The sequence below is a fragment of the Mya arenaria genome, chromosome 15 (assembly GCF_026914265.1).
Source record: "Mya arenaria isolate MELC-2E11 chromosome 15, ASM2691426v1".
NCBI classification, from domain to species: domain Eukaryota; kingdom Metazoa; phylum Mollusca; class Bivalvia; order Myida; family Myidae; genus Mya; species Mya arenaria.
The window spans coordinates 30296680-30319593 of record NC_069136.1 but is presented as its reverse complement, the minus strand read 5'-3'; the positions used below and the strand labels follow the sequence as shown (position 1 = coordinate 30319593).

At 33.5% G+C, this 22914-nt stretch overlaps 2 protein-coding genes across 3 annotated transcripts in view; one reads left to right on the top strand and one right to left on the bottom strand.

The window, feature by feature from the left end:
* Positions 1-1754: 1754 nt before the first annotated feature.
* On the bottom strand, positions 1755-14284 carry LOC128219869 (nuclear protein AMMECR1-like). Its single transcript, XM_052928002.1, has 5 exons — positions 14059-14284; positions 13336-13446; positions 11222-11336; positions 10648-10738; positions 1755-8314 (listed from the first exon to the last, which is right to left on the bottom strand). Exons 1-5 carry the CDS (start codon positions 14268-14270, stop codon positions 8148-8150), a joined length of 696 nt encoding a protein of 231 aa, XP_052783962.1. The 5' UTR covers positions 14271-14284; the 3' UTR covers positions 1755-8147.
* A 1785-nt stretch (positions 14285-16069) lies between these two features.
* The window catches only part of LOC128218986 (fibronectin type-III domain-containing protein 3A-like), a 78366-nt gene continuing 71521 nt past the window's right edge, over positions 16070-22914 (top strand). For both annotated transcript variants that reach the window (XM_052926774.1, XM_052926773.1), the window contains exon 1: positions 16070-16340. The gene's annotated coding sequence lies outside the window, so the exon portion shown is untranslated. The remainder of the gene's footprint in view (positions 16341-22914) is intronic.

The window sequence follows — 22914 nt, the reverse complement described above, 5'->3', positions numbered from 1 at the left end:
CTGTGTTCTCTCAATCAAGACCAGTACGTCTTCCGATTTTAATTTAAAACGTGTGTGTGGATAACCTGATGGAAGAAAATGTTTGCGTAAATCATCGTTCTTCAAGAAAATCTTCATATTCAAATTTGTTTGCATACACAATACACACATACATTATGTATATGTACATCTTATTTAGCCATACACGGATACATTGTGTATATGTACATCTTATTTAGCCATACACACATACATTGTGTATATGTACATCTTATTTAGCCATACACACATTCATTGTGTATATGTACATCTTATTTAGCCATACACACATACATTGTGTATATGTACATCTTATTTAGCCATACACATATACATATGTATATGTACATCTTATTTAGCCATACACACATACATTATGTATATGTACATATTATTTAGCCATACACATATACACATGTATATGTTCATCTTATTTAGCCATACACACAAACATTGTGTATATGTACATCTTATTTAGCCATATACATATACATATGTATATGTACATCTTATTTAGCCATACACACATACATTATGTATATGTACATCTTATTTAGCCATACACACATACAAAATGTATATGTACATCTTATTTAGCCATACACATATACATATGTATATGTACATCTTATTTAGCCATACACACATACATTATGTATATGTACATCTTATTTAGCCATACACACATACAATATGTATATGTACATCTTATTTAGCCATACACATGTACATATGTATATGTACATCTTATTTAGCCATACACATATACATATGTATATGTACATCTTATTTAGCCATACTAATTATCAACCTGCGCCAGTCTGGATTAACTGGTCACGGAGCCTAGATGTTGACATCAAAAAGTATCCGGCATTTAAATCAACGATATCAATGACAGAAATAAACTCAAATGCTTTATAACACATACAGTATGTCGATTTCATCTTTGTCGCCCAGCAATGGTCATTAATACTTTAACATTGATCGTGATACATATAATTTATAGGTGATTCACCGTTTTTCATCCTCTTTAACCGGAATTTGAGCCCCTATCCAGTGTGGTAGTTCGGCATACTTTAAATGATGCCTACCTGTTTTATCATTTATGCAATGCATTTCCTACTAAGTTACAAAGCTTTGGCCTAACAACGGTTCATTGGCACCATAACCTATTAATTGGACCCACAACCCTCACAAAATCGACATAAATGAACCAAGAATCCAGTTCTAAAATTATAAAGCTACCATTTTTGTCAATAATAAAGCCACTTCTTTAGATATTTATTTAGATATTAATACGTTTAACACACAGGCTCGTCAGTCCTGTGTGAAACTTCATGCTGAAAGGGTCTCGCTCATGCTAAGTGGATTATTTTTGTCTGGCGGAATTGTGGCATCTTTTTCAAATGGCATAAGCTCTTAGTGAACTGGAGAATATTTCAAGACCATCAAACTATTTAACCATGAATTGGAACATTTTTGACTATCAAACTATAATTTGGAGGATATATTAAATATGGCAGGACGTTTAAAATATGAACCGCAGCATTAACTATGATTATGTTCATTAATGTGCATTTTAGAAACGCCAAGTAATAGCACAATTTCAGGCCTTTGTATTCCACAGTGGCCATATACAAATCACCATGTTGGCTAATAAACAAAATAAACAGTAATAAAAGCATTTCTCATTTCATGTCTTTCTGCTTACTTACTTGGAAATAAAAAGAACAATACCTGTTTCAATGCATTTATTTTATATAGAATACATAATATCAAAAAGACATGCTCAGACCACTTTCATCAACAAGCATACAACATATTATATACAACTAAAAACTGCTCAGTCTTTTAACCCACTCACTGAAATTTATCACCATGCAAGGTGTTATTGAGAAATAATGTTTATATGTTCCAACCATTTGCAAAGGCACTAGACCTCAATTTCACAAAAAAAGATGTTCAAGTCGTGTTTCCACTCGACTACACGCAGTGTTACCTCCCTTACATGAACAGTACTTACTGCCACCATGCAAATAACGTGACCATAGATACTAAGTAAATTATCTTTATTTTGTATTTTTTATATTTAAGTACCTTGAATAATTGAAATTTGATAAAAAAACTATCCAAGCAAAGAGAAAAAAAAAAAAATTAAAAAAAGGTTTATATAAAGTTTATATAGCTGAAATCCAGCTATACTCACTCATACTGGTCATGGTGGCAGAAATCTAGTCTGCTTGTCATGGTGAGATTACTGCGTAGGAGATTGATAACCAACAGCCTATCATGCATGCTTTTTACTGTGTGACAGTTTAGAATTATACTTGTAACACATATATTTGAAGTCAAACTCAACTGTTTTTTCGCATATCTATATACCTTATAAAGGTAGTACACACAATTTTTTGTTAAGAAATATTGAAAATAAGATATATATCAAAATATGAAATGACCAAAATATATTTCCTTTCCATTTATAGTATTCAGGATTTAAACAAAAGTGTACTCAGTCGAGTCAATACTGGAGGATTTTCAGGAAACTAGGCTTAATTCTTGATTCTAAATAAAGATTACAAGTACTGCAATAATTGGTTTCAATGGATGACACGCGGTAGAAAATAATGTACTTATTACATATGGCTGATGGTTTGATTTTTTTATCGGCATTGTTGTAACTTTTAAATGGGAAATATTCCATGAAGTGCTGCTGAAACTTAAACATTAACAATATGTCTCATCAGTATGTCACTGTTGTTTTTAAGCCCCTGAGCAAAAAAATAGTTATATGTAACCTTATGCCTGGTCCCAGTCAATAATAAGGCAAGTAACTTAAATCAATAAAAAAACATTCTGATAAATGAAAAGAAGTATTTCTATAAAATGATGATATTTCTCTCAGAAGCAGCTTAATTAAATTGAAAGATGTAAATTCTGTGTCCTATGAAAAAAGTTGAAATGCAGTAAGCTGATAAAATTTGTTGTTGTTTTTAAGACTTCCTTTAAGAGATGTAATTCATTTGAATAGAATACTTAAGTAAGAGGATGTCTATGCTCGTCTGTTGTTGTTGTTATAATTATCAAGTGATCAAGGGACATAACTCAAATGTGACCCAGTTGTGAAATAAAGAGTTATGGGCCTTGCGGCATACGTGAATATTGTCACTACTAACCGGTGTCCAATGTGTCATGAAATGTCTAACATAAATATGTTTAAGTAAAAGCCAAGGTAACAGTTTGTGCATGCCAGTGCCGACAACGAAAACAAAGCTTTTTCAATTACCCAACACTTTCTTCAAAAATCATGCAAGCTAATAAAAAAAAACACCTTGCATTAATCAGGAACTCTGGTATGTGTTAAGTGTATTGTATTAGCTATTCATATTATTTCCATGTACCAAATTCATGTAGCCATATAAAACTGATATTATTATAAAAGCTAATATTTACAACTTTGATTCAAAGATGAACAATATCTAGGCAATCTTTTATGTCCAAGACTGTATATATCTGTATACTATTAAATATTTATATTATGAAAATAGTTGTGAAAATCACCGAATGAAATATGTATAGTGAGTGTATGACATCAATTAAACAAGTCTAAAGTCAGTGCCAAAAGAAATCACCCCTTATGAACATAAATTGGGTTACTCTTTACAAACAAGATTCACTCTGTAGCAAAAAAAAGAATATTAATGCTTTGTTATATTGTCAAACAAATGTCTTAGGCAGAAAACATGCATGTCTGGCAGGATGAGATTAATATTGTTTTATATAAAACATGTGGCATACGAAGTTGTTAATAACATAAAATTGTTTCAGTACATTCTTCAATACATTGGTGATACCCCGCAGACATTTAGGTCTACAACCATGTTTCCTTTACATTACAATATTCCATAAACTTTCAGTGGTAATTCTACTCTTTACTGCAATGGTTGCAGATACTTATTGTCATTATTAGGATAAGAAATAAATATCCCTACATAAATAAAGCCATGGAATCTGTTGAAATTACATAGTTCAACTTTCCTTAGCTTTAAATGATTGCATTGTGCATACATGCCATACCTCAAGTAGTCTTCCCAGGCACTTTAGCTCAGATTAAACGGATTTTGCCTTTAACTGCGAGGATTTTCATTGACCATCATTCATTTTGTTCTACTGGCAAATCTTTTTTTGACTAAAAAGCACTGAATCGAGTATATATAAAGCAAAAAATGTATTGTGCAAAGAATTCTTCCCATTCACAAGCCCAATATTTCTTTATACAAGTTCTGGGGGATATTCACCTCCTGTGGGGGTTGTGGGTAGGATGAGTGAAAATCCAGTGGACATCCCTTGCTGGAGCATATGGCATGTAGGATTGTACACAGCAGGTCTTCCATTAAGAATTTAAAACTGGAAGTATGGACTTCCTGTCAATCAATTTCGGAAGTTTTTCACTGAAATTTGGAAGTTTAAGTCTCACAAATTATACATTTATTTTTTCCCACTATTTTTCAACTAGTTTTTAAAAAATCAAATATTATTCAATTGTAACTTGCCAAATTCAGATTTATATTATAATAAATAATTTACTTCAAGACTAATTGAAATTGTGATCATAAAAGTAATATTGACACCAGGTTTTGATATTTTGACTTCCAAGCTTTCAATTTTGGAAGTTTTCTTCAAAATTATGGAAGTTTTTGCTGTTCCTAGGACTCAATTTTGGAAGTTTTAACCAATTTCTAGGGAGAAATATACTTCCAAACTTCTTTTAATGGAAGCCCTGGCACAGGTAAAGAGTAGCTGCTCTGAGTTGTAATTTACATCATGCTAGGAGTATTTAACCCTTAGTGAAGGTCAGGAACTCTACCTTGAATGGAAGGCTGTTGGTGAATTAATGTGTAGCCATTTCTTGCATGTAAAGTTACTTGCACTGGCTTTATTTGTTGACAAGGGTACATGCTTACTTCACAACCTTTAGTTATATTTCATATTAATCCCATCACAGTAATGTTGTCACACGATCATCACCAGGACACCATCACTGATTGTACTAGACTAAGTTGTCAAATTACATTACATATTTCACAAAGAACATCCCATTCAAAAGTGTACACATCTATCATTGCTAAGTCAAACAAAGTTATTAATTTTTGTTCATCAATTAAATCAGGCTTAAGTCACAGAAAAAGTAAAACTAAAAATGAACTCCGAATGATGTCATAAAAAGTATTTTCTTTAAAATTATACTTTAACAAGTTTGGTGAAATTCGGATAAAAACTGTTCAAGTTTGAGAGTAGACAAAGCTAAAATGGCCAATTTTGATAAATTCAGGGGGCCATAACTCTGGAGTGCCTAAAGCGATTAGGCTGGTTATCGAACTTGACCTAGATATTTCACCAACAAACACTTTCATGAAGTTTGGTGGAAATTGGATGAGAAATGTTCAAGTTAGAGAGCGGACAAAGCTAAAATGGACAATTTTGACAAATTCAGGGGGCCATAACTCTGGAGTGCCTAAAGCGATTTGGCTGGTTATTGAACTTGACCGAGATATTTCACCAAAAAACACTTTCATGACGTTTGGTGGAAATTGGATGAGAAATGATCAAGTTAGAGAGCGGACAAAGCTAAAATGGCCAATTTTGACAAATTCAGGGGGCCATAACTCTGGAGTGCCTAAAGCGATTTGGCTGGTTATCGAACTTGACCTAGATATTTCACCAACAAACACTTTCATGAAGTTTGGTGGAAATTGGATGAGAAATGTTCAAGTTAGAGAGCGGACAACATTGTGGAGCCGCCCTCCCACCCGCCGCCCGCCCGCCATGGGTGTTCCCATAATACGGCCATCGTAAGATGGGCGTATAAAAAGCATGTGTTCAAGACGCTAAAACAATTCAATAATATCAGTAAAGACATTTGCAACTCGTAAATTGTCAAGAGTTTTATCAATGAACTTTAAGCCTATGTGTGTAAAATGCAGAACATCTATTCAACAAATTCACAGGTGGTGTATTATATGACAGAATGTACCATTAAGGTATTTGACCCATCAGCTTGTTTTCAAATATTTCCATAACCACAATGTTCAACTTTAATTTATGCTCAATGGCCTCATGTCAGGGTTTTACTAGGAGTTTTCCGCTAGATATCATGTGACCCTTATAATTGATAGTCTCTGGTAATAAAATGATGTCCCAATATATATTGTTTTCATGCAAAAGTTATTTTTTGGAATAATTTTTACCTATTTTTTTCTATACATATTCAAACTTTTCTATTGATACTAAAAAAATATGGGGTCAGCAGGCAAATTAAATTCAATAGCTGTGAATCAGATAACCAAACAGTTTAAGATCATATTACCAACTTATTTCAAATGTACCCAACATTTATCAGTCATGAACAGACTGAATATGGAAAATCGGCTTCACTATTTTTAATACTACTCCTTAATACATGGTTTGGCGCTGTACTTACAACACATATAAATGCAATACAAACACCTGCAATCTTCCTGGTTGATCAATAGTATGAATTTATGTATACATGAATTGTAATAATCTATAAATAGCCTAAACAAGTACAGTCCCTAAAAGGCAGAAAACGTAATGTAGAAAATATGGACAATGAACTTCTAAGTGATGGTGGCAAAACTTGTAAGAATAACTCCACAAACACATGGAGAAGGAAATGTATGATGCACGTCACATGAATCAATTCATAACAATCACAATACAGCCTGACACCATTCAAGTTCCTTGATAACTTCTAAAATACTGCCTGATGGCTTTCAAATGTTATTTTTATTCAGCGCAGTCATGTTCACTTTACATTGACTTTATCAAACTGTATAGTTCTGATCTATTTACATTTCTTTGTTGTACAAAAATGAAAATCTTAATATTCTTTGTGATAATCTTGATAATTTCTTAGACCTGAGCTGGGATTATTGTTTCGTTACCTCATACTTTAGTTGTACTGATTAAATCAACAAAGAATTTGAAAGTTACAATTTTAAAATTCCCTTTCATTAAGATCTATTCAAAATATTAAACTTTTGACCACAGTTTTCCACAATGGTTTTTAATGGTTTCAACAATTAAATACAAACCCACTTTATATATAAAAGAAAAAAATAGATTCAGTATATCACTATGCATGGAAATATTTCTTCTGAGGGTTTTAAGTGAAAATAATAAAAATGTTTCTTCATTACATTGTTAGGTAAAATTCTATCTCATACACTTATTATCAACAACACATACACACAGAATAAATCTAAGATAACATACTGAGGAATAGAATACCACAAACAATATAACTCCCAACAAAGAATCTGATTTTTTTTTTACATTTTACACACAAAAATCTGAACTAATATTTTTTAATTTAATATTTCAGCATACTTTTTTTAAATGTCATATTCATTCTCTTTTTTCCTTTTTTTTATATATTTTATGGTATTCATTTTTATTTTTTACACACAACATATCAAATTTAGAAACAAAGATTAAAGACTAATAATATCATTAATCAACATTTTCTCTGAACATAATGTCATAAGAAAACATTCTAAAAGTCTAAAATATGAGCCAAACTTTTAATTATGTTAAAACCTTTTATAGAATTACAATATGTACAGAGCAAGTAGTCAACTGTTCTGACAAACCGCATGCACTCAGTGTGTTTGCATTTAATTCATGTAAAATGGAATTTCATCATTTAAAGAGTAAAAATGGTTTTATGCTCCCAAAAATATCAATGTCCTTAAATTAGAAGTATGTTCTAAAATCAGGGATAGTAGTCCTAAAATTAGGATCATCCATCTTAAAAATAGGATGGCATGTCCTAAATTGAATTTTACTGGTAAATCTTTTAAAAATTAGGTCAACAATTTCTAAAAATAGGACATAATGCTGGTCACATTATCATATAAACATGAGAAAGATTACATGACTTTGTAATAAAATGAGCAGTGTAACATGTCCTAAAGTGTTGTGGACAACCTGTTGTACATGAAGTGGAAAATGTGTCCTAAAATGAAACAGATCACATGCCCTAAAATGAAGATCACAAGAACTGGACGTCAAATTGGAATCTGCCTGTACCGGGACTGTACATCGTGTCGTCATGCGTGGCTATTAGTGCGGTGGCCTATATAGTCCGCGTAGCTACAGGTGATTTTTTCACTACGATACCGTGTCAGCCGTATACTGCGGCGTATTTCATTGTTAAGGGAGCCTTTGTAGCCCCCCTTCCTGAGTAGAGAGTCTATAGTCTGCACACGATCCCAACCTGCAAGTGTATCATACATATGGGAAGAAAGCATTGCAAAACAAGAGCTACACAAGCCGATGACAACATTTATATGTTGTTCTATTATGGAACATAACTCAACATTAAAGGCCAGAGATATCAGACGTTTCACAAATGTAAATTCTCATAAAAAACATGTGTGCAGCTACACTGCTTTAAGTGTCATTGTATATCTTAAACCGTTTTTAAGTTATGGCCAATTTTAGAGTTTCTGAACGACTACAATAAACAAGAGGCCCAAAAGGGCCTATGCTCTACTGGCTGGGTTTGTGTGGTCAACATCACTGTTTTCGAAAAGAACCAACCCCTTATGGGTATCTGTATAATCAAAACTGAAGACTGTATCATGTTCGCAAGGATTTATTACATAATGGCATTTTTTATACTATCAAGGCCCATAATCTAATCATTTCAAAGCCCATTATCTAGGCATGCATGTGCAGATCAAGCTGGTTTTCGAAAGGAACCCAGCTCTTATGGATATCCAAATACTGTACAAGTTTCATCGAGATACAATCAAAACCGAAGACTGTATTGTGTTAACGAGCAATTGTTTACTGACATACGGATTTTTTTTACTATCAAGGCCCCTTATCTAGGCATGCATGGGCGGATCTGGCTGGTTTTTGAAAGGAACCGAGCTCTTATAGATATGTAGATACTGTATAAGTTTCATCGAGATACAATCAAAACTGAAGGCTGTATAGTGTTAACGAGCAATTGTTTACATGATTTTTATCTTATCAAGGCCCATAATCTAGGCATGCATGGCCGGATCTGGCTGGTTTTCGAAAGGAACCAAGCTCTAATGGATATGTAGATACTGTACAGGTTTCATCAAGATACAATCAAAACTGAAAGCTGTATCGTGTTAACGAGGAATTGTTTACTGGCACACTGATTTTTTTAAACTATCAAGGCCCATAATCTAGGCATGCATGGGCGGATCTGGCTGGTTTTTGAAAGGAACCGAGCTCTTATGGATATGTAGATACTGTATAAGTTTCATCGAGATACAATCAAAACTGAAGGCTGTATCGTGTTAACGAGCAATTGTTTACTGACACACTGATTTTTTTACACTATCAAGGCCCATGATCTAGGCATGCATGGGCTGATCTTGCTGGTTTTCGAAAGGAACCGAGCTCTTATGGATATGCAGATACTGTACACGTTTCATCGAGATACAATCAAAACTGAAGGCTGTATCAGGTTAACGAGCAATTGTTTACAGATTTTTTATACTATCAAGGCCCATAATCTAGGCATGCATGGGCTGATCTGGCTGGTTTTCGAAAGGAACCGAGCTCTAATGGATATGTAGATACTGTACAGGTTTCATCGAGATACAATCAAAACTGAAGGCTGTATTGTGTTAACATGAATTGTTTACAGATTTTTTATACTATCAAGGCCCATAATCTAGGCATGCATGGGCTGATCTGGCTGGTTTTCGAAAGGAACCGAGCTCTAATGGATATGTAGATACTGTACACGTTTCATCGAGATACAATCAAAACTGAAGGCTGTATCAGGTTAACGAGCAATTGTTTACAGATTTTTTATACTATCAAGGCCCATGATCTAGGCATGCATGGGCTGATCTTGCTGGTTTTCGAAAGGAACCGAGCTCTTATGGATATGCAGATACTGTACACGTTTCATCGAGATACAATCAAAACTGAAGGCTGTATCAGGTTAACGAGCAATTGTTTACAGATTTTTTATACTATCAAGGCCCATAATCTAGGCATGCATGGGCTGATCTGGCTGGTTTTCGAAAGGAACCGAGCTCTAATGGATATGTAGATACTGTACAGGTTTCATAAAGATACAATGAAAACTGAAGGCTGTATTGTGTTAACATGAATTGTTTACAGACGCACGGACGCACATACTACGTACACATTACCATCGCATAAGCTCTTCTGGCCTTTGGCCAGTAGAGCTAAAAACAGATGATAAAGAAACAACTTATGTATTGGATTATGCTATACATATTAGTAGCATATATTTTGGTGAAGCTAAGCTGCTTCTTGCAAAGGTTTATACTATGCATGTTTCTGAATGTCTTTGTTTGCATAACATCCATGTATAATTTATTTAACGTAGATTTCTAAGTAAGAAATCCTTCCTTTCATTCAGATAACAGAGAAAACAAAGGACTAAACTAGAATTTTACTTTTTACCTGCCAGTAGCACCAATATTTCTAGTTAAGGTCATCATGACCTTGACCTTTGACCTATTGACCCCAAAAAAATAAACTAACAATTTTTTTGTTAAATTAACAATTATATTTTTATGCGTTTACCTTGTTCAGTGGCGACCTCAGGCAGATATGTGGCTGTCTTTTTGTGTCCTTTCTCATTCACAAACTCAATACGGACACCATTCACTCCAACCTGTACAATAATATGTGCAAAGTTCTGTAATCTCTGTTTGAACAAATGGGTCTTTGATTATGGGTCTAAGAGCATATGTTGACAAGACCATTTCCATATTACAGTGATTATTATTATCATGAAATATTTTTTGCTTTATAAAAACAATAAAGAATTATAAGATGATTAAATATTATGAACAGTGTTTTTCTGACAGAAATGAGACCTACAATGTACTGTATTACTGTATGCTCTCGTAGATGCCAACAATGTGTTTTTGTAGATATTTTCTCAGATTCTGTGACCTGAGCAGTGGTAACCCTGACTGGATTTTAATAATCCATCTAATTTCTCCATGAAATGACTTGCAGTGAACATTTCATAACAGCAGAGTTTTTCATCCTCAACTTCTAATATATTTCTTGGCAGTTTAGACAAAATAATGTTAGAATAAGAGGATTGGAGGAAAGGAAGAAATGAATGAATACAAAGCAACCATTGTACCTCCCAATCCATGTAATCGCGGCCGTCCTCAAAGTGTGTGAGAATGGATACTGAGCAATGTAGGCGCGGAAACTCCTCCTTTGTGATTGGACTGAAACGACTGTCACGCAATGCACTGGAAATAGATAGAAAACATAGACACGCTCATACTGATATACACAGGGCTTTCCCTAGGAATTTCAGCTGGGGGTCCTGGGACTCTCATGGATGACTAAGTAGGGGTTTCTGGTAATTTATGGGGTCCTCTTACAATGGCAAATTCTAATTTATTTGATAAAAGTTTATTTTGAAAGAGGGGTCCCCAGCCAGAATATTGCGCCAGTGATTCAGGTTTTCAGCATGAGGGAAATCCCTGTAAACAGTAGTATGCTCATGTACATAATATGTGGTATTGTTTCCTTTTATGGCTTGCCACTTAATTGTACAGAAACTGAAATTCAGAGTACTTCTCCTTTACACTCCTTTACACTGAAAATGGAGAGTACATAATGTATCATAATTCAGAATATATGAAAATCCTTTCAGGGACAAACCCATTATGTTACTTTTCAATACAATGCTTTTTCCTGAAAGAGACAGAAACACTTAAAAGGTCAATTTTAAATGATTTAAAAATATTTCTTCTTTGGTGAAAACTGAAACAGAATTAACCATAAACTGCATTCAGTAAGCAAAATATAACAGTATATCAAGATGATATGATTTAGAATCAGAGTACATTTTCTTTGTAATAGATGTAGTTTGTGTATTTTTTGTCTTACTAAACCACTAAATCAGAAATATTCCGGCTGTGCCCAGCTGCTGATTTAATTGTCCAGTTAAGCAAAAGTAAATAATACCTTTCTTAGGTTTTGTGTTAATAGGCATGCAGAAGCTACTGAATACCACATTTAACAAAATCAATCAATAATTAATGGCTTTGTAAATGATTAAATAAAAATCTGTTCAGCAGTCCCATCAGCAAAGCATGAGTGTAAACACTAAGTATTCACAAACTACTCAGGAAATGTATAGTCTCCTTGTATTCCAATGTTGCAAACTGGAGACAAAAGTGCCCCTGTTTTTTCATCCAGGAAATTTTATACAAGATTTTCTTAGATTAGACAGGGAAATGTTCTAAAGAAAAGTTAAATTTGGCAAATCATAATTTGTTTTTATAATTTTTTTACATTAATTACAATAAGATACTGTTTCAATCAAGAAGCGTCTTCTTCAGAACGTTTTCTTGACATCTAGAGATTCCATCCTGCAACGGAAAAGGAATAACGTCACTGTATAAAAGACCGGAAATCTGAAACCCTGTTGATTGGAAAGAAAAGCTTTTGATCAAAGTTATCCTTTCAAATAAGCTGTTATGTCTTTTAATTCTTTAAATGTGCCAACACAGTATTCCTGAAATGAAAAGATAATGTTATAGAAATATAACATATGTGATCATTTGTTCCTTACAGTTTCTAAGCTATTTATTTAAGATATAACTTAATTGTCAGTTGCAAATGCAAAAGGAAGATTTATTTCATTTTGTATGAGTACCATTTCATAATCAGTACAGAAATGAAGGAGATTTGTTAAACTGTATCAATAATGCTGCTTATTACAACCCATTTGAAGGCATCCTCTTTTTCTGAAAATGGTCAATGATGTAAGATTAATTCATATTATATGTGTTTTTTTCTAATCTTTTTTAGACTAGGGCTGGGTCTGATAAGAAAAAGCATCATTTTGTCTTAAATTGGGCATAACAATTTTGCAAAGAAACTTTAAAAAACAGACAGAAAACTCTTTCATACAAAAACTCACTTGTGTTCAATTTCTTTCATCCAAAAAATAAACAAAATTAAAAACATAATAATTGAGAATTTTATTTTCCCTTAGCTATTTGGGAATGGGGCCAAGTTTATGCCCCAAATTGGTAAAAAAACACACACACTGTTTAATCATAAAAATTCATGACTCTTCTTTTGCTCAGAGTTCAAGTTATCCATCTATGTAGAAATTATTAAATTCTTCCTCCACCTTAAATTTCTGCTGTCAAATATCATTCAAAGTTCAACAACTTGGGCCCAAAATGCCTCCTAACTGCACAGCGATGGATATCAGTGGAATAGACTCACCTTGTGACTGCATATTCCCTGAGACCGCTTTGCAGACTGGTGGCAGAGAATGTGCCTATACAGCCCCGTAATCGCTTGTCCCTGCCGAGCTTCCAAGTGACAAACAGCGGGCTGAAGTGGATGGCAATACACAGATACTTAAGTAAAGTCAATCTGGTTACAATTTAAAGATTAGGTTCCAGGGTACACACTGTCAGACATGTATCTTGTTATTTATTCACAAGAGCACTGAGAGACGACATCAACAAGGCTTCACTTAACAGATGTTAGTTTTTATCAAGGGACATAGCGTTGTATCATTAAAGATTGAGCTTATAACTAATTTTCATCCTGAAAATACCCCAACTTCTTTATCCTGTATGTTACCTATTAAAAACAAATATCAAAAACATAGTCATTATCAGAAAAAGATGCTATAGGTACAACTTTAGTCACTGTGTGAATCCCTTATCAGAGTCATTGACCTCCAGTTGTGTTTCTTTGTTAAATAATTATGAGCAATCATAGGTGAACCCCCCTTCTAATCAAATAGGCTGAACTGAAACGGTCAGCTGTCAACATTTGTAAACAAACATTCCTCTTCAACTCCATGAATTCCTGGGACAAAACATGACAGAAAAAAAATATGCTTTCAAAAAAATCCATTACCTTTAAACTTAAAACAACACATTTTGACTGTTAAATTCGATTTGTTTGTAAACAAAGACGGACGAGTCCACTTACTAATATTCATTCGTGAAAGACGGGGTTCTAGGTGGTTCATAGTTGTGTAAATGGCTATGGAGAACGTCAAAACAATAAAAACACATATGAATACTGGCTACAGTGTATCCATTTTTTAATCCATTCATGTGACTTGGGCCACCATTACAAGAAACTGCGGGCATAGCATTGTTTAGTTTCTGTTTCTTCACCCCACAACAACTTGCAGCCATTTTAACAACTCTCGCCCAAGTCTCACCGTTCGCTGTTGGGCTTTAAAAACCACTACCGTAAAATACTATGTATAGTAGGGTGTAACCTAACTATAAGGAGACGGTTGCTTCTAGCGTTCCATGAATAAAACAGTGGAGCGTAAAAATGTTTGTCTGTGTGTCATTCTTACCGCCAACATTTTTTTTAGTACTGATCAATGTGTAACCGTAAACATTCTGAGGAGATAATTCGAAGTTTTGATTCTTAATGATGAACAAAGATTGGTTAAATACCAAGATATTCACGGGGAAAAAAGGAAAGCATTGAAAATGTAATGATCAGGTCCATTGTCGAAGCACCTTTCATCAACAGTGCTTCATTCAGTATGTGTGTAGCGGCAGGAGTGTTACATTTACTTCGTTATTGGTTTCACTCTTCTTTTTTTCATAATTTTAAACGGCTTTGTAGGTAGACAGCCCGTTTCAATAAGGGGGGATTAACATTTTTCAATATATGAAAATTACCCAGATATGACCACAAACACCTACACATGTACACCACATGCATCTAAAAGCATACACTTCAGTTTACTATTGACGCCATATATGATCCTTGTAATCGGCATCGCCGGGAATATGTTTAAAGGTGCAAGGCTACTGCTACTCGTCTCGACCGCCACACTATGGTAAAGTTAACAAATAGTTTGCGTCCGTTTTGTTATTGTTTTGAATATTGTTATTTAATTTTTGTCTACAGTCGGCATTATTTTTAATACTCAGTAAGTGGGATTAACAGCCATGGCATACCTTATTTCCGTATAAGTCGATGCATTCTAAGGCTTTTAATATATTCATAAACTTGTGCCGCCCTCATGGGCTTTGTGACTATCACACGGATCGAGTTCTTCCATTGTCATTTTCGCTGAGCCGTTGCCAGTTTGATGCTCTGTATTTTGAACGTTTCATGTTTCGCGATTTCCGATTTTGGAGCACACGCGCGCGCGCACGCACGCACGCACGCACGCACGCAAACAAATAATAATAATAATAATAATAATAATAATAATAATAATAATAATAATAATAAACAAAATCACGTTTATTATTTATTGATTAAATTGAATTCAATTTGTTAATACTTGTTTCATTTCTTAATATTGCATATGTAGAAAATGAATGTCATTGCAATTGGTATAGATTTTTTTATTTACTAATTAAAATGAATGAGTTCTGAGTGGATTTCACGTTTTCAGTGGATTTCATGTCACCCTAAAATCCATTCACCCCATTGGAAATAAGTTGAATAACTTTAATGGGTTATCCTGTGTTATATATTTGTCACATTGAATTAAATCTTTATTAACGCACTTATGTATCCAAAGCATTCTAATGATGTTGTGCTTTAGTATATATATCATCACTAATACTTTGTTAATCAGTCTGTGTTATAACTTTATGAGATATTTGGTTTGTTACTATGACATATATATGCACGAATAAATCTATCTATCTATCTATCTACCCGCATCGTTATTTTGTATACTGAGTATGCATATACAATGTATTTCAATACCATCTTTTAGCCCACTCCATTTTATTGTGATGAGTTTATGTTTAATTTGCATGTATTTTATGTTAAAAAAGAACAATCAAGTATGAGTAGCTTGTTGTGGGTGTTCGCAACTCCAATAGTCGACAAACCTTAAAAATGGTGGTACGTAGCCCAGCGGTATTTCGCATTTTCCCTTTGGGAGGCCCCCTGAAATGTCACTTTAAATTTACCCATAAGTCCTTAAGTTCATTTCCTTCAAAATATTCAAGATGGCGTATGTTTAGCAAATTGCAACAGATCTTGATAAATTTTCTGAATTATAACTGCATCAGCAACTGCCTTTGGAAAATTTGTATATGTACATGGAAAATAGTGCAACATTTTTCTCGAAAGTTATATATATTATGTCCTGACAATGCCAGAAAGGTTGCATTTTGAGAAAAAATGTTGATTTTCACGACGCGTATGGTGTTTTATACATGACAAAATAGTGTTCGTGAAATACACGTTTCTGCTTGACGTCAATTGCTATTTAATAAGTAAGTAAGATTTATGTTGTTGTTGTTTTACATGTATTTTACCTTGAACATTTATTTCATTATTGCCGTATGGTAGATCCTGCATACATGTATATCACTTTTAGAGCCCAGTTAATGAATATTATATGTGGTTAATCAACTGAAACCAGGACTACAGTTAAAGGCTGTAAAAGGTGTAATACACTTGACCAAGCACCAATTATGATATAAAATCAAACATCTGATCATATCAGTACAATAGTCTAAAATAATAGACGTGTTATATGGGATTAATCCCTAATGTCTAAACAGGTTTGTGCAAAAAACGGGGGTGTATTAAAAATATTGAAATTGTTATAAGTGAAGTATTTTATGGTTGAAATGGATAATAAAGGTTTATATTCATATTTTACCATGGAAGAGCAATGCTATTTTGCAAATCAAGCATAACACATAATCAAAACACATTATTTGGCTACCAGACAAATCGGCCCCTTACCGAATTGGCCCCTAGTTGAAACGGTTACCTTTTCGGCCCCTTACCAAATCGGCCCCATCCTGTAGACGTTTCGGCCCCAGATTACGGAGACGTTTTGACCCTTATTTTTATTTTGTTATTTATTTCTAAATACATGTGAAAACATAAAATTTCAATTTTTATTTGAAAAGAAGTTATAATGAGATATGTTTATTCACATAAAGCTATATATGCATACAAATATATTGATAACAAATATATTCAAAAGAAAATATATTTATACTTGAACAGAAATAAACATGTGAACATAGACATTTCTTCATGAGATTGTTTTTTTATGAAAATAAATTGAATGTTTTTTTATGAAAATAAATTGAATTAGAACATAAATCTTTATACTTCAAACAAATCTTATAATAATATACATAAGCATGTTACTAATATTTACAAGAGGTATAATGATATGTGTTTTATATCAAGTCCACTATCTAAAACTGTTTCAAGCACCTATTGTCCGCCGATATTTAACAGTTATATATAATAAAATACGTTCTTACATTTTTTAACATTTAATATTAAAAATAAGGGTGTGAGTGGATTTCAAATGTTAACTTTTGTTGTTCTCTAGGTGATGTGTATTGCCAGCTTACACTTTTTTAATTTACTTATTGTTATGCCTAAATTTGACTTCTTTATAAAAAAAAGATACAGAAGTGATGTAGAAAAGCAAATTGGCAGGGCATATCATAAAGAATACTAATATACACTTTTAGGCTCGTGCATTACTATAGGTATATCTTTAAAGGGTCAATACTGCCAAAATAGGAATAGCCACCAGTGGCAAACTAGGTTTTGGGATACCCACTGGACAAATTGATCCCATCTCAAGACATGGGGCCTCTTAAATATTGCTCCTCATGTTGAAAGGTGATATTGTTTGATATGAAATTTAATGTAGTTAATGATTGCTTGTCATTTTCTTAAAACTTTCTGGAATTCCACAATTGTTTTGTTTCTTTCAAGACTTAAATTTTGGCCATGATATAAAAAAACTGCTGATGATAATAAGATGAAATATGGTACAATTTTATGGATTTACCACACCCCTTTTTCAGGAAATGCAAAAACAATCATTAACTTTTCTTTAAGTGGCCGTTCCTATTTTTTTTTTTTCCTATTTCACCTTTGCCTGCACCTGTTTTTAAATGAAAAAGATTTTTTTTTAATTTTTTTTTTTCCTTAATTAATTTTATTTCCTTTAGGGTTTTTTGGTCGTCAGTAGAACAAGAAATAACTTGGTATGGCCATCATTCAATGGCCTGATGGTATTGAGTATGCATGTAATTACATGCAGCAAGTTCCATCACACCCAATGAGGTCATAATGCTAACAAAGGTTTTAAATTGATGAGTTAATTTATGCAATAACACCCATTTCTATGAAACTAGAATAACTTTTACATAAATGTGCTTGTGGGGTTAATTTATTTTGGTTTAAATAGGAGTGTCCTTTTTCTTTTTTAAAAAAACCAGACTTTTCTGAAGAATAGATGCGGTATTTATCCAAGAAACGAAGTAAACAATTATAAACATTTGTGTGGCCTCAACCATTTATGTGTGCTTGAAGCCTTCACTTAACTCTTGGTCCAAAGTTCCTAAATGCTGAACAAGCAACATATAGATGTACACGGTAATTAGAGTCGTTACATATTTTTTTTATCATATTTATGACCAAGATTATATATTCCCTTAATCTAATACCCAGGGATTGATTCCATGACTTTCCTGTAGCCACAAAGTGGATTTGTGACCTTTAAATATCATTCATTCTTTTCATTTAAAACTGTGACATTGGAATATTTATGTATTAGAAGAGAACTCCCATATTCTGTAGGCGAAGACACACAATAATCCATTTTCACATGCGGTATAAGATTGTCGCAGATATTTCCTTTAGTTGATCAATAATGGTGGAGGCGTCCTCAGAACTTAAGGCTCAATAGTTTCATATGTCTGGACAATGGATGTATGACCTTTTAAAATGTCATCAATGTTAATGAACACTTGTTCATTCATGTTATACCAATTGTAACATGGACTGGTCTATAAATAGTCATAGTTCATTTTATACAACGTTATAGTGTCGTTAATATGTGATGCTTATGCAAGATTATTGCTTATTATATTCCAGTCTGATAGAATGATCATGACTTTCTAAGAGTCCTTGAGGCGAAATCAATGGCAACCCACTGTGTCACGCTTTCATGCAGGAATTAATTCATTTGAATCGAGTTCTGATTCTCCTTGTTTTGCTGGTTAACAGGTTGATTAATTTCATAGAAACTGCTAATGACATCATTAGCTTTGTGGGAAGGACTGTTATTGAATGAAAGGAGTGTTGTTTGCCATGTTGAATAACAGTTGAACATAGATTATGTTTCGTGTAACTGTTATGCTAAAAAAATATAATCCTGTCCATCAAGAATATTAAGAAATATTATATTTCACACTACTGAGAGCCACACTTCATTATAAGCATCCCCCCATGGGGAAACAAAAATGTCAAAACAAAAGCTGGAATATCAAATGAACCCCTGCATTGTAGGTTCAAGTCACATATTTGCTTGTTTTTATGTCAATTTTAAAAAAAATCAATGATAGTTTTGCCTGTTCAGTTTGTGTATAATATTTACAAAACTTTTGATGTTGGTGCTGGCTATGTTCCATATAGTAAATGAACCAAGGCTATCATTTGTACATGTACATCACTTCTTATATTAATATTTGCTGAGCTGTAAATGGCAATTTTGGAAATCCAGAGTATTTAAAACATTGATTTGAGGGGAGGTCACTGTCAGCAAGACTAAAGAAGTATTATTAATAATTGAAAACTATTGAACATATATCCGCATTGAAATAAGATTTTGATGGATCAACAAGCCTAGATCTGAACAACCCGTGTGTTAGAAAAATTCTAATTTTAAACATTGTGGGCTATATGTAATGTGCTAATTTCGATATATAAGTTATACATATTTCAATATATAAGTTATACATGTTAAATCAATGTTAGCTTTATGTAATTGTAATATTTCTCATTAGCTGATAACCAGATGTTGTGTTTTGTGTGAAAACCCACCTGATATTTTAAGTCACCAGTCATTATAGTTATTTTGTGTATTAATCTATTTGGATAAAAATGAATCAATGGCATTTGCAATTTTGTTTTGATCGACATAACAGATTAATGAAAATAGCTGTAATGGTACGAATCATTATTCTCCTGAGGAATAGAAGTGCAGCACTTTCAGCCATAAACGGCTGCTAAATTTCCGCCACATATGCAGAGCTTGTTGCACAAGATCAATATTTATTGTATTTTCTCTCTTTCTGGTGACTTCTGAAGGTTGCAGAAAATAATTCATATGAATGGCCACTGCCATGTATAATCCATAGTTAAAGGGACATTTTATAATTATGATAGTCTGCAGGGGCAGAATGTGTGGTTGTGCCATACTGCACTGTCAGGAAATGGCATTATTCATACCTACAGTAACGATGTATAACTTCACATGTAAAAAAGGAGAATTGTTACGTTTGTGTTTGTGGTTCGTCTATAAACACAAGTTTATGGTCCCTAATGCCATACATAAGAGCCCTCTGCCCTGTCCCTATTTAAACAAAGGGATGAAAAACAATTGATTTATATTGGCCTTACCATTCTTAAATATTAATAAACAGAGCCAACTTCCCCTACATTTCCCTATCTCTACCTAACACACTTTGTTCAAGATGACATAACTGGTGGATTTGGTTCATAGAAATGCGGATGGATATGGCTCATAGAAATGCGGGTGGATTTGGTTCATAGAAATGCAGGTGGATATGGTTAATAAAAAATACAGGTAGATATGGTTCATAGAAATGCAGGTGTATATGGTTCATAGAAATGCAGGTGGATATGGTTCATAGAAATGCAGGCAGCGAATGTCCACTAAAATGCAGGAAGGGATGGTTCATAAAAATGCATATAGTTCATAGAAATGCAGGCAGAGATGGTTCATAGACAGAAATGCAGACAGGGATAATTCATAGAAATGCAGTTGATTCATAGAAATCCAGACAGGGATAGTTCAAAGAAATGCAGATGGTTCATAGAAATGCAGACAGGGATAGTTCAAAGAAATGCAGGTGGTTCATAGAAGTGCAGACAGAGATAGTTTATAAAAAATGCAGATGGTTCATGGAAATGCAGACATGGACAGTTCATAGAAATGCAGGTGGTTCATAGAAATGCAGACAGGAATTGTTCATAGAAATGAAGGTGGTTCATAGAAATGCTGACAGGGATAGTTCATAGAAATGTAGGTAGTTCATAGATATGCAGACAGGTATAGTTCATAGAAATGTAAGTGGTTCATTGAAATGCAGACAGGGATAGTTCATAGAAATGTAGGTGGTTCATAGAAATGCTGACAGGGATAGTTCATAGAAATGTAGGTAGTTCATAGATATGCAGACAGGAATAGTTCATAGAAATGTAAGTGGTTCATAGAAATGCAGACAGGGATAGTTCATAGAAATGTAGGTGGTTCATAGAAATGCAGATGGTTCATAGAAATGCAGACAGGGATAGTTGAAAGAAATGCAGGTGGTTCATAGAAATGTAGACAGGAATGGTTCAAAGAAATGCAGGTGGTTCATAGAAATGCAGACAGGTATGGTTCGTAAAAATGCAGGTGGTTCACAGAAATGCAGACAGGTGTGGTTCAAAGAAATGCAGGTGGTTCATAGAAATGCAGACAGGAATGGTTCAAAGAAATGCAGGTTGTTCATATATATACAGACAGGAATGGTTCATAAAAATGCAGGTGGTTCATTGAAATGCAGACAGGGATAGTTCATAGAAATGCAGATTGCTTATTGAAATCCAGACAGGAATGGTTCTTAAAAATGCAGGTGGTTCATAGAAATGCTGACAGGTATGGTTCATAGAAATGCAGATGGCTCGTAGAAATCCAGCATAAAAATGCAGATTGAACATAGAAACACTGGCAGGGTGATGGTTAAAATAAATGCAGGCAAAAGTGTATTATAGAAATGCAGATTGTGCATAGAAATGCAGGCAGGGATACAAAGTCATGTAGTTCAATGAAATGCAAACACAGATGTTTTATAGAAATGCAGATGGTTCATAGAAATGCAGAAATACCATTTTATTCCATCTGTATAGTTTCCTGTTACAGACAATTAAGAAAATGAGATGTATGTTGTTTTGCAAAGAATTGGTAGGCTGGCAGACTTGATAGTATAATATTTTCTCACAAATATTCAAAATTATTGCTATTTTACTTTGTTTGCATAGTTCTCATTGTTTTACGCTATGTTAAAGATTGGACTAGTATTAAACCATGTACATTGTTATTTTTCTCTTTTTTTAAATCATTTCTCAAATATTATTAGTCTCCATGGGACTAAGTAGTTTATGTGTAAGGGCGTAATAATACATAATATAGTCTCGAAAACTTTTTAGTGTAAAGATTTTGTGCAAGCAGACAAAGAAACATGCATCTGGAATTTGATTGCAATGTTTTGTTGTAACTTCATGAAATTTAACATGGCCATACAGCAGGCTTTCGGCTTTTAACCAATGTTAAAAACACTAACTGGATTTGTCATCTTATTCATTGTGTTAACTTTGCCTTTGGGGACACATATATTTGTACCGTGCAGACTTTCAATATGTTTATTGATTGCACATTGCAGAATTGATGTGTGATTTAAAAGCAAACTCATAGATCTATTGCTAGTTATTTTGCATGTTTGTGTTTGATCCTAATGGATGTTTTTTATCTGACACACTTTCCGGCCAAAGATGAAAGCTAAATGCTGTAGACTACTTCAAACTTGCTAGGTCCTTAATTTTACTCCATACTTTTATTTTGACTATTGTCGAGAGATTTAATAGTATTCAATATACACTATTACATCTTTTGTTTTTGATTTCAAGACATAGAGCTGTTTTTCCTTACAAAATCATGAAGTCATTTCATGTTCGGAAAATGAAACCCACATGAAATTAAAACAATATATAGCTGTGACAGCATTACTTACACCC

Bases quoted from the DNA above. Each gene is read 5' to 3' on its own strand.
- LOC128219869 (XM_052928002.1), bottom strand. From the start codon at position 14,270: ATGGCTGCAAGTTGTTGTGGGGTGAAGAAACAGAAACTAAACAATGCT. The intron at 10,739-11,221 runs GTACAATGGTTG...ATTATTGTACAG, and splicing joins GCGATTACATGGATTGGGAG to GTTGGAGTGAATGGTGTCCG. The intron at 8,315-10,647 runs GTAAACGCATAA...ATACACTTGCAG, and splicing joins TGAGGTCGCCACTGAACAAG to GTTGGGATCGTGTGCAGACT.